Source organism: Muscardinus avellanarius (genome assembly GCF_963383645.1).
Source record: "Muscardinus avellanarius genome assembly, chromosome: 12".
NCBI lineage: Eukaryota > Metazoa > Chordata > Mammalia > Rodentia > Gliridae > Muscardinus > Muscardinus avellanarius.
The window spans coordinates 6,554,237-6,567,288 of NC_137798.1; the positions used below are offsets into that span (position 1 = coordinate 6,554,237).

General features: G+C 47.3%; 1 protein-coding gene across 3 annotated transcripts in view; it reads right to left on the bottom strand.

Moving 5' to 3' along the window:
- Positions 1–4,354, bottom strand: part of TMOD2 (tropomodulin 2) — a gene marked incomplete at both ends in the record, with an annotated part of 36,746 nt that extends 32,392 nt beyond the window's left edge. For all 3 annotated transcript variants that reach the window (XM_080707862.1, XM_080707863.1, XM_080707861.1), the window contains 2 exons: positions 1,641–1,797; positions 4,229–4,354. In XM_080707862.1, the coding sequence (XP_080563988.1) occupies positions 1,641–1,797; positions 4,229–4,354 (283 nt within the window). The remainder of the gene's footprint in view (positions 1–1,640; positions 1,798–4,228) is intronic.
- Positions 4,355–13,052: the final 8,698 nt, after the last annotated feature.

The following is a 13,052-nucleotide window of genomic DNA, read 5'->3' on the forward strand; positions in this document are numbered from 1 at the left end:
CTCGCTCCCCACAGCCCGCGGCAGGGGCTCTGGCAGCGACATACTTGGAGGGCCCTCCCCGTGCTGGGTTCTGAGCTAGGATACAAAAGGCGCAGGCCCACCCTGGAGGCCTTGATTTGAGGTGGAAAGTGCACAACGACCTAAGTAAATAAACGAAATTATGAAAACGGTCACAGCACGACAGCAATACCCAAGTGTCGGGACAGGAAGGAGTCTATTTTATTTATTAATTATGTGGTACTGGGGGTGGAACCCAGAGGCTTTTCTACCGCCAGGCTATACTCCCAGACCTATTTTATATTTTATTGGGAAACAGGGTCTCACTAAGTTGCTGAGAGCCTCACTCAGTAGCTGAGGCTGGCTTTGAACCTGCACGATCCTCCTGTCTCAGCCTCCCAAGCGCAGGGATTATAAGCGTGCGCCAGCACGCCAGGCAAGGAGTCTATTTTAGATAGAGAGGTCAGGGAAGGCCTGGGGCTCTGACATTTAAACTGAGTCTTAAGATGTGAAAAACAGAGCTGTGGGTCAGAGGGACCACGAGAAGACCGGCTTGAGGTGGAAAAGACCCGGGCAGGTTTGTGGAGGTGAACGAGGACACGGGGGTGAGAGATGCAAGAGGCAGGTGGGGCTAGAGCCACGTAGGACGCAGTGAGCATGGGGGCTTTAAGCAGGAAAATGACATGACAGGAACTGATTTGCTTTTTTTTCTTTTTTTTTTTTTTTTCAGTACTGGGGATGGCACCCAGGGGCATCCTAACTCCGAGCTACACCCCCAGCCCAATTTTTCATTCTTTATTTTGAAACAGGGTCTCACTGAGTTGCAAAGGTCCTCACTAAGTAGCTGAGGCTGTCGGCAAACTGCAACCCTCCGGTCTCAGCCTCCCAAATGCTGGGGTTACAAGTGTGCACCACCATGCCTGGCTGATTTGCATTTTAAAGGACTGACTTTACCATGGCTTGTGCCATGAATATCCACTGGCCCAAGTCATGGTCTGTACCTGAGGAACTAATACCCACTTTTTTTTTGGTACTAGGGATTGAACGCAGGGGCATTCTTCCTCTGAGAAGCACCGCCAGCCCTTTTTAATTTTTATTTTGAAACAGAGTCTCACTAAGTTGCTGAGGCTGTCCTCAAACCAGTGACCCTCCCATCTCAGCCTCCCAAGCGCTGGCACTCCAGGCATGTGCCAGCTTTAGGGTGCATTCCTGGTGTTGCACTTTCTACGGGTTTAGGCAAATGTAGAATGACAAGTTTGCACCAACCACGACGTTTTAAAATACCACTTCTAAAGCCGGGCGCGGTGGCGCGCACTTGTCATCCCAGCATTTGGGAGTCTGAGACAGAAGGTTTGTGGTTCGCGGACAGCCTCAGCTACTTAGTGAGGCCCTTTACAACTCAATAAGACCCTGTTTCAAAATAAAGAATAAAAAATAGGGCTGGGGGAGTAGCTTGGAGATCGAATGCCCCTGGATTCCATCCCCAGACACGCTAAATAAATAAACAAATAAATAAATAAATAAATAAAATTCTACCACTTCTAGTTCATGGGCTGTGTCCACTTGCAGGTCAGCCGCCCTGCCTGACTGTCCAGCACAATCCCGGGAGCACTCTGTCCCGGGGTACTGCCCGTGGTCCTTACCTTTCTTTTCTCCAGTGAAGGGCACAAAGTCCTCCCTGTCTTTCTGTTCCAAAGCCTCCTTCTCCAGGTACATGAGGAGGTGCTCGCGGTCAAACGGGCCAGTGGCAGCTTTCTGGGTCTGATCTTTCTGTCGGAATCCGGCCGGCAGCGTGGCGCTCTGCCAAGACAGAGGTGTGAGCAGCAAGGAAGCCTGCTGCGCGGACATGTTGTCCCTTACCTGCTCATGGCACGTGGGGAAGCAAGAGGAAGCACACCTATGGCAGAACTGTGGGTGTGAGCGGGGGGGCTCGGGGCATCCCCAAGGCCCCACCTGTTCCCCCCACACTGAGAGGAGGGGTCCCAGCACGCTCAAGCAGAGCAGAGGTGACTGCAGAAGGCTTCTAGGATATGGGGGCAAAAGGCCTCTTTTTTCTGTCCCGCTTGTGGTTGGCTGGGTGCATCCAAGAAGCTCCCAAGCAGGCAGGTAGAGACTCTGAAGAGAAGCCAACATGGCTGAGTTCTCTGATTTGTAACCTGTCTCCGGAGGAAACTCCCAAGTATGGCAGATGTTAATACCTGCTTGACTAAGCTTGAGATTCTTAAGTTAAAAAGTAAAATAAAGCCGGGCGTGGTGGCGCATGCTTGTAATCCCAGCATTCGGGAGGCTGAGACAGGAGGATCGCGGTTCTCGGACAGCCTCAGCTACTTAGTGAGGCCCTCTGCAACTCAGTGAGACCCTGTCTCAAAATAAAGAATAAAAAATAGGGCAGGGGTGTAGCTCAAGGTAGAATGTCCTTGGGTTCCATCTCCAGGACCATACTAAAAAAGTAAAATAAAATCAAGAGTGTGTGTGTGTGTGTGTGTGTGTGTGTGTGTGTGTGTCCCTGGGGACTGAACACAGGGATGCTGTACCACTGAGCTACATCTTTTCATGGTACCACTCGCCATATCACAAATAATAGCTCTATGAGGTTCTCCATGCATGTGTGAGTGTGTGGCCCTGGGGACTGAACCCGGGGGCATTTTTCCTCTGAGTTATACGCCCAGCGACTCTTTCCCCTTAATTTTTTTTTTTTTTTTTTTTTTTTTTTGCGGGTCTGGGGATGGAACCCAGGGGCATTTGACCTCTGAGCTATACCCCCTGCCCTATTTTTTATTCTTTATTTTGAAACCGGGTCTCACTGAGTTGCAGAGGGCCTCACTAAGTAGCTGAGGCTGGCCGTGAACCAAGATCCTCCAGGTCTCAGCCTCCCGAATGCTGGGATTACAAGCGTGCGCCACCATGCCCTGCTTCCCCTTAATTTTAAAAAAATCTTAAATAGGGTCTTGTTAGGTTGCTCAGAGTTTTGCTAAGTTGCTAAAGCTGTCCTTGAACCTGGATTACAGGCATGTAACACCATGCCCAACCTAAAATAATCTGTGTGTATGTGGTGCTGGAGAATGAACCCAGGGGCACTTTTCAGAGCTACCTTCCTTGCCCCCTGTCTTTTTTTGCGGTACTAGGGATTGAACCCAGGGGCATTTACCTCTGAGCTACACTCCAAGTCCTATTTTTTTTTAATTCTTTATTTTGAAACATGGTCTCACTAAGTTGCAGAAGGCCTCACTAAGTAGCCGAGGCTGGCTGCAAATCTGCGATCCTCCTGTCTCAGCCTCCCAAGTACTGGGATTACAAGTGTGCACCACCTCACCTGGCTGTCCAGCCCATTTTATTTTATTTTACTTTATTTTATTGTATTGTGGCACTGGGGACTGAACCCAGAGGAATTCTACCTCTAAGCTACACCCCAAGTCCCATTTTATTTTTATTTAGAAACAGTCTTGCTAGGATAATGAGAGTCTTCTTATCTGCTGAGACTGTCCTTGAACCTGCAATCGATCCTCTAAAGTACTGGAATTACGAGTGTGTGCAACCACACCCAGATTATTTTATTTTGAGACAAGCTCTTACTAAGTTATTCAGGCTAGCCTTGAACTCACAATTTTCCTGCCTCAGTTTTTTGGGTAGCTGGGATCACAGGCATGGACTACCCCATTAGCTTCTTTTTAAAAATTTTTTGCAGTACTGGGAATGGAACCCAGAGGCATTCTACTTCTGAGCTATACCGCTAGCCCTATTTTTTTTTTTTGGTGGTACTGGGGTTCCTGGAAGCCCTTCTACCTCCGGGCTACACTCCTAGACCTATTTTATATTTTTTTAAATTTGGAAACAGGGTCTCTTAAGCCAGCGAGGCTGGCTCCGAACCAACGCGATCCTCCTGTCTCTGCCTCCCAAGTGTGAGGATTACAAGCGTGTGCTACCATGCCTGGCCCCAGCCCTATTTTTTATTCTTTATTTTGAAACAGGGTCTCACTAAGTAGCTGAGGCTGTCCGTGTTCCACGATCCTCCTGTCTCAGCCTCTGGAATGCTAGAATTAACAAGCGTGTGCCACCACATCCGGCTATTAGCTTCTTTTTTAATTTGTAAAACTAAATGACCCAGAACCCATCAAGGGAAGGACAGAGAATCTGCATCTGGAGCTGAGGGACTTCCAAGCTTGTTAAAGGACCAACCCAGCCATTCGTCCTGTCCATCACCCGCCCCTCCGCTCGGTTCCATGACACTCACCTCAGGATCTAGGTCATCGAGAACATTTTCCAGCTGTTTCAGTTCCTCTTCTGAGAGTTTGCCAAGAAGCTCGTCTTCGTCAATGTTCTTGTATTTCTCCAGCTCTTTCTGAAAGGGGAGTGCCATGGCTCCTTCTACACCCTTCTCCTGGACAGTGACTCGGAAGTGGGCTGGCTTCCTGGGACTTCAGACAGCTCCTAGTAAAAGAGAAACACGGTCTCTTCTCTCTGCAAACAGGGCTGATGAACAGTGCATAGCTGCCGATGGAATCAACCGGAGAGATGATTCCATGGAAAGGGGCCATGGCGTCCATTTCAGAGCACCGTGACAGATGACAGAGTGTGCCCATACGGTTTTTACCTTACTTCTGTGCGCTCTCTGCTGGCCTGGCAAGGAGGCCCGCTCCCTGCTCAGTGCTCACTCCCTCTTCACAGAGGGCGGGGGCCCCTGCGGGCGGCTGGGGTGCCAGGCCAGGAGGCGGGTGCCGGGGAGGCCCCCACCATGGGGAGTGCCGTCCAGCCAGCACCCGGCGCCCCACTCTCCACAGAGAAGCGTGAAAACAATGCGTCGACTGTGCGGCAGCTGTGAGGGCAGCTTGTGACTTTTCAGGAGGAGTGATGTGGAGAATGCAAAATGGGGTTCATTCATCAGTTAAGAGTGTGGAAGCCTGTGTGAGGGCACCGTCCAGGGACGGCCGCCAGGGCACTAAGCGCGATTCTAAGGTCCCGGGCTCGGCCTCGCCGCTCTCCCTCCTTTGCTCTCTGTCCTTTCTTTACCTTCTACTCAGTCCTGTTCCCAATTCCTTTTGTTTCTTTAGCTACCCTCCCTAGCGCTTCTTTCTTTACGCCCCCATACCCTCCTACTGTCAATCCCCCCCCTTTGCGGTACTGGGGATGGAGCCCAGGGTCATTCTACCTCCGAGCTATATCCCAAGCCTTATTTTTTATTCTTTTTTTTTTTTGAAACCGGGTCTCACTGAGTTGCAAAGGGCCTAAGTAGCTGAGGCTGTCCAGAAACCACGATCCTCCGGTCTCAGCTTCCCAAATCCTGGGATTACAAGCGTGCGCCACCACGCCTGGCTCACCTTTTTTTTTTTTTTTTTTTTTTGGTGGTACTGGGGGTGGAACCCAGAGGCTTTCTACCTCCGGGCTATACTCCTAGACCTTTTTTTAAAAAATATTTTATTTGGAAACAGGGTCTCACTAAGTTGCTGAGAGCCTCACTAAGTAGCTGAGGCTGGCTTCGAACCTGCGCGATCCTCCTGTCTCAGCCTCCCAAGCGCGGGGATTACAAGCGTGCGCCACCACGCCCGGCCCCCCCTATCTTTTTTATACCACCTCACCCCTAAGCTTATACCCCAAATGAATTTTTTTTTTTGTACTGGGGTTTGAACTCAAGGACATTCTACCTTGGAGCTCTACCCCCGAAGCCTTTTTTCTCTTATTTATTTATTTATTTATTTATTTATTTATTTATTTATTTATTGCAGTACTGAGAGTTGAACCCAGGGGTATTCTACCTCCGAGCCACACCCCCAGCCCTATTTTTTTTTTTTTTTTTTTTGGTGGTACTGAGGTTCCTGGAAGCCCTTCTACCTCCGGGTTACACTCCCAGACCTATTTTATATTTTTGAAACAGGGTCTCTTACGCCAGCGCGGCTGGCTTCGAACCTGCGCGATCCTCCTGTCTCCGCCTCCCAAGCGCGGGGATGACAAGCGTGCGCCACCACGCCCGGCCCTATTTTTTCTTTATTTTGAAACAGGGTCTCACTGAGTTGCAGAGGGCCTCACTAAGTAGCTGAGGCTGGCCTCCAACCGCGATCCTCCCGTCTCAGCCTCCCGAATGCTGGGATGACAAGCAGGCACCACCACGCCTGGCTTTTTATTTTTGTTTTTAAAGGGGTCTCACTAAATTACTGAGGATCTTACTGGTTTGCTGAGGTTGGTCTCAAACCTGTGGTCCTCCTGTCTCAGCCTCCCGAGTACTCAGCAATTTTAGAAAGATACAGTTTCAAAATTAAAAAAAATTAAATACTAGCTGGGTGTGGTGCATGCTTGTAATCCTAGCATCTGGGAGGCTGAGACAGGAGGATCGCGGTTGGCAGACAGCCTCAGCTACTTAGTGAGGCTCTTTGCAACTTAGTGAGACCCTGGCTACAAACTTGTACCTGGCCAAAGAATTCTTTTTTTACTCAGTTCCTTGTAGAGGATTTTATTGTTCTTCTCAAGAAAGATACTATTACATTCAGGAAATAGTAATGTACTTAATTGATTGTGCGTCTCCTTAGAAGGTATTAACATCAATCAGATCTTCCAATGTAATAAATATTTGTTGTATACCTATTACTGCTAGGCACAGCTCTAGAAAATTGGAATACAAAGATAAATAAGATATGATCTCTTCCCCCAAGGATCTATCTCACCACTTAGTGAGACAGACACACAAACAGCAATAATATCATTGTGATAATGCTGGTGATAATGTATAAAGTAGGTTTAAAAACATGGTGGCACACGCTTGTAATCCCAGCATTCAGGAGGCTGAGACAGGAGGACTACTGTTTGAGGACAGCCTCAGCTACTTAGTGAGGCCCTCTTCAACTCAGTGAGTTGTTTCAAAATAAAGAATGAAAAATAGGGCTGGGGGTATAGCTTGGAGGTAGAATGCCTCTGGGTTCCCTCCCCAGTACCACAAAATGTGTGTGTGTGTGTGTGTGTGTGTGTGTGTGTGTGTGTGTGTGTATAGATATATAAACATATGAAGAAGCTGGGCATGGTGCTGCACACTTGTAATCCCACCATTTGGGAGGCTGAGACAGGAGGATCGTGGTTCACAGCCAGCCTCAGCTACTTAGTGAGGCCGTCTGCAACTTAGTGAGACCCTGTTTCAAAATAAAGAACAAAAATTAGAGCTGGGGTATAGCTCAGAGGTACAATGCCCCTGGGTTCCATCCCCAGTAACACACACACACACACACACACACACACACACACACACACGAGTTTGCTACCAATGTCAGATGCAAGAGGTGAGCTTTGAGAGGTGAAGCGACCCATCTGCCCAGAGCCTGCTCCTCTGCACCCGCTGCCCGCAGTCCCACCATGAGGCCGTCTGAGATCACCAGGACCCTCAGAAGTTGCTCCTCTCCTGAAATTTGCGTTGCCTATGACACTGATTGGATGTTTGTCATTTGCTCTGTATAATCCATTCATTCCTTTCTTCCTCTCTTTTTCCTTCCCTCCCTCCCTTTCTTCTTTTCCTACTAGAGATTGATGAACCCATTAGCATTTTACTTCTGAGCTATACTCCCAGTTCAATTTTTTTTTTTTAATTTTGAAAGAGGGTCTCACTAAGTTCCTGAGGCTGGTTGTGAATTTGTGATCCCCCTGTTTCAGCCTCCTAGTACCGGGATTACAGGTGTGGGCCACCACACCTGGCTAGTTATTATTTTTTAGCAAACAAACAAAACGTATGCACAATGATACATACCTGTGATCCCAGCACTTGGGAGGCTGAGAAAGAAGGTGTGTTACCAGCCTTAGTAGCTTAGTAAGACCCTCAGCAATTTAGAAAGATACAGTTTCAAAATAAAAAAAAAAATTAAATACTAGCTGGGCATGGTGCATGCTTGTAATCCTAGCATTTGGGAGGCCGAGACAGGAGGATCGCGGTTGGCAGACAGCCTCAGCTACTTAGTGAGGCCCTTTGCAACTTAGTGAGACCCTGGTTAAAAATAAAGAATATAAAATAGGTTTTTATTAAATAATTTTTAATTCTTTATTAAAAATAAAGAATATAAAATAGGCCTGTGCTTGGGAGGCGGAGACAGGAGGATTGCGCAGGTTCGAAGCCAGCCGTGCGCGCTGGTTTAGGAGACCCTGTTTCTAAATAAAAATATAAAATAGGTCTGGGAGTGTAGCCCGGAGGTAGAAGGGCTTCCAGGAACCCTAGTACCACCAAAAAAAATAAATAAAAATAAAAAAAATAATAATAATGATAAAATAAAGTAAAATAGGACTGGGGGGTGTAGCTTGGAGGCAGAATGCCCCTGGGTTCCATTCCCAGTACCGCAAATAAATAAATAAATAAATAAATAATAAATAAATAAATAGGCTGGGGTACAGCTTGAAGGTAGAATGCCCCTGGGTTCTACCCCCAGTACCGCAAAAATAATAATAATAATAATAAAAATAATAATAAAATATAGGTTTTGGGGTATAGCTCAGAGATAGAGTGTTCCTGGCTTCCATCTCCAGTATTGCAAAGAAAGAAAGACAGAAAGAAAGAAAAAAAAGAAAGAAAGAAAACTTGAGCAGAAGGAAGTGTGGTCTCTCTTATCACTAACTCTTCCCATTACCCAGAAATACAAGCCTTAGGGAAGGAAGACAGAGCCTGGCTTTCTGTGTTTCACTTGCCAGGACGTTATCTGTATAACTGTGTCCGAAAGGGGAAAATCAGATCCAACATGAAGCGCCCAGCTTTGGCCCTACCCAAACACAATGGCAGACTCAACCCCAAACAAGTGGCCCTATTTATTAAACCTACACCAAATCAAGGATTATTTCCCACAAGACCGTGAACAAAAATGATGCTTAAAAGCCTAGGGGAAGCCAGATGTGGTGGTGCACACCTGTAATCCCTTCCTGCAGCCGAGCCTCGCTTAATAACAGGGACACATTCTGAGAAATGCACTGTCAGGCGACTTTGTCGTGGTACAAGGCCTCACGGGTACGTGAACTAAGGCAGCTACAACGTCGCCAGGTGAGTCTTATGGGATGATGTCGTATATGTGACCAGTGGTCGATGGAAGCATCATTATTAAGTATGTGATTGTATTTACTGAGAAGTGGTTCTCTACAAGTTCGTTCTTTCTTTCTTTCTTTCTTTCTTTCTTTCTTTCTTTCTTTCTTTCTTTCTTTTCTTTCTTCCTTCCTTCCTTCCTTTCTTTTTCTTTCTGTTATTATTTTTTTTTTGGCAGTACTGGGCATGGAACCCAGGGACATTCTACCTCAGACCTACACCCCCAGCCCTAGTTTTTATTCTTTGTTTTGAAACAGGGTCTCACTGAGTTGCAGAGGGCCTCACTAAGTAGCTGAGGCTGTCCGTGAAGCAGATCCTCCTGTCTCAGCCTCCTATGCTGGGATGACAAGCGTGCGCCCCCACGTCCGGCTCCTCGTCCCTTTGTCTGTTTACGGGGGTGGTCCTGTTTCTTTGCTTTCTTTTTCCTTTTCTTTTCATGGAGCTGAGTATGGAAGTCAGCACCCTGCACATGCAGCCCACTGTTGAACTCCGCGCCCGCCCGAGTGCCTGCTTCTTGGCCTGTCTACCTCCTCGCCTCCACTGGGACATTTGTACCTTTCTCCTTTCAAGTCCAGGTCAGTCTGAACCACACCGTCCCATCTTGCCTTTGGAAGTGGAGGGGCATCTTGCTTCCCTACCGCGGGCAACATGGGCTTCCTGCTTTTGTCCTTTGATTCACATGCCCTCTGGGTGCCTATGTCTTTGACCTATCATATCTCTTTTTTTGGCATCTGTCTACTAGCTAAGTTTTTTGTTTGTTTGTTGTGGTACTAGGGATTGAATCTAGGGTCATTTTTTTTTGGGGGGGGTGGCACTGGGGATTGAACCCAGAGGCATTTTATCTCAGCTAAACACCCAGCCCGATTTTATTTATTTGGAAACAGGGTCTCATTAAGCCACACAGGGCCTCACTAAGGTATTGAGGCTGGCTTCAAACCTGCAATCCTCCTGTCTCAGCCTCCCAAGTACTGGGATTATAAGCGTGGGCTACCACACCTGGCGAATCTAGTGGTAATCTGCCTCTGAGCTACACCCCCAGCTCTTTTTATCTTTTATTTCTTGGTACTGAGGATTGAACTCCAGGACATTTTACGTGTAAGTAATACCCCCAGCCCTATCTTATTTTATTTATTTGTTTGTTTGTTTATTTATTTTGCGGTACTGGGGATGGAACCCAGGGGCATTCTAGCTCTGAGCAACACTCCAGCCCTATTTTTTTTATTCTTTTCTATCGTACCAAAAATGGAACCCAGAGGCATTCTACCTCCAAGCTACACCCCCAGCCCTATTTTTTGGATTTTTTTTATTATTTTTGAAACAGGGTCTCACTGAGTTGCGAAGGGCCTTGCTACGTAGCTGAGGCTGGCCGCGAACCACAATCCTCTGGTCTTGCTTCCCGAATGCTGGGATTACAAGCGTGCACCACCACGCCCAGCTTTTATTCTTTATTTTGAAACAGGGTCTCACTGAGTTGCAAAGGGCCTCACTAAGTCTTATTTATTTTAAAATTGGGTTTTTACTAAGTTGCTGAGGGCCTTGCTAAATTGCCGAGGCTATCCTCAAACCTACAATCCTCTTGTCTCAGCCTTCCTGGCTACCGGCTAGGTTTTGATTTACGCTTTGCTATGATTTATGGATACTGTATACGCCTTGACTAGTGATTGCTTATCAATATGATAGGCAAACCGCTTAGCAACTGGTGAGAGGCCTCTGGTTTTTTCTTCGGGCCAGGGCCTCACTCTGCTTCTTTCTTCTATCAAGGCTTGGCATAACTGGCCTTCTGCCCTGTTATCAGTCCTAGAACTGATATCCTCCTCCCCACCCAACCCAGCCATCCACTAGGGGAATCTAGGAAGACTAGTGACACCTGAAATAGGTGCTCAATAGATCATCCTGAGTACCAAAACAGGGGGCAAAACACACAAGCAGAAATAACAGCCAATCACAGCTCTGAGGAGGGCTGTGCTTAAACACAAGAGCAAGTCCAAGGAACTCCAATCGGCTTTGGGAAGAGAGGTGGCGATCCCGGCTCTGCTGATGAGCCGCAGCAGAAAACGCACCCGGGGTTATACGACCACAGAGCCCCCAAAGGTAGGTACAACTGGTTTCTTGGCATTCTGCAAATAAAAATGGTTTATAATAGACAAGTAAAGTCCCGAGCAGAAGAGTTTATAGGGAAATTACGATTGGAAAAATAGACCAGAGTCAAGTAGCTGCGATCCCTTAAAAACAAAATCTGAAATTTGAATTCTAATATGCAGGTAACAGGAAGCACACATAATAAATACAATCTACAGATTTCCTTAGATGTCCTGACCCTCTGCCTAGAAATACACAGAATGCAGTATTCCCAAAGTTGGTTCCACGCAGTACTAATCCCTCAAGATTTTTTTTTTTATCTTTTTGCATATAGTTTGGGGAACATTTCAAACCACATCTTACAGACACTCCCACCCTACCAGGACCTGCACGTTCAATGATCACTCACCCGGTGACCATGGAGCAGTCAGGCATAAACCAACTTTTTCAGTTTTGTTCGCCCCAGGGTTTCTCAAATCTGACTATTCTCTTCCTTATAACACCTAGAAACATTTTATATATTTGGAGGAAGGCTGGCTGATCGAGAGATTTACAGATATATACATATACTATTGTGACGTTCATTCAAGTAAGTGTGCATACCCTAAAAAAATTCCTTTATGCTGGGCGGGGTGGCACACGCTGGTGTACCTGTGCACGTCCAGCTCCTATACTTTTCTCTGAGCCACCTGAAAGTTGTGGATGCCAATGCAACTCACCTCTAATATCCACATCTCCAAAGAAAAGGCTACTCCCCCACTTGACCACAAGGAAATTAGCAGTAATCCCATAATATCACCTCGCAGTCCGTGTTCAAATGTCTGCACTTGCTACAAATTGTCTTTTATGACTTTTTTCTTGTCTAGGATTCAAAATTCACATTGAATTCACTGTTAGGCCACAAGTATTATAATCTACAATAGTTGACCCCTGCCCGCCTTTGAACTGAGGGTCACTTTACTTCCGAGCGACACCACCAGCCCTTTTTATTTTGGAAACAAAGGCCTGCGACGTTGCCGAGGGTCTTCCTAATTGCTGAGGCTGTCCTTGAACCTGTGGTCCTCCTGTCTCTGCCTCCAAAGCCCTGGGATTGTAGGCAGGTGCCACCACACCCTCTTATTCTAACAGGAGACTCTGCTACGCGTGATTATTTGGTTGAGGTGGGAACCTCCAAATCTCACCGTTGTGAAGACTCTCCTTAAGGGATCTGGCGCGGTACCCTGAAACGATGTGCCGCCTTTCACTCAAAGGCTCCGCCAGCTGATGAGTGTTTGCCTGACTCAACCATTATGCTAGGCTTCGCACGGTGCCGTTCTGCTTCTGCATCCGTTCTATTGTGTTTCGTTTGTCAAACGGTCACCCGTCGGTCCACACCCTCCCTTTCCCCGCTGTATTTTCTCTCTGGCGCTCCTGGTGGGCGCTGCCTCTCCCGGCTCCTTGCCCATCACATTGGACAGCTCGGGCCCATCCCTGCCGAGCCACTAACCCTTTATCTGCGGATCCCAGGGCCTTACCTTCAGCAAGCAAACCAAACATGCAGAAAAACCACCACAGTGTGGCTGCCGATTCACAGCAGCTTGCAAAGATTTAAAATGGCCGTGATATTTACTGGTTAGACTGAAGAGAGGAGACCGATGAAATCAATTGTGTTTATTTAATTTTTTTTTTAAGTTAGATCGCCTATGCCCTGAAAAATCTTTCCTCCTCACTGGGGCAAAGGGTTCTGTCACAATCAGGCTTTAAACAGAAGTAGCCTCATTTCGTCAGGACCCTGAGAGGAGGATCTAGGAAGCACAGAGGTTTAGCAATCACTGGGCCGAAGGCCCCCATCTGACAAGGAAAAAGAAGCTCGGAGAGGTGAAGAGGCTTGTGCCAGGCCCTCAGCTCTTTAATGGTGGCGCTGCCAGCAAGACAGGCACTTACAATCCCTCCTCCGAGGTTCTTC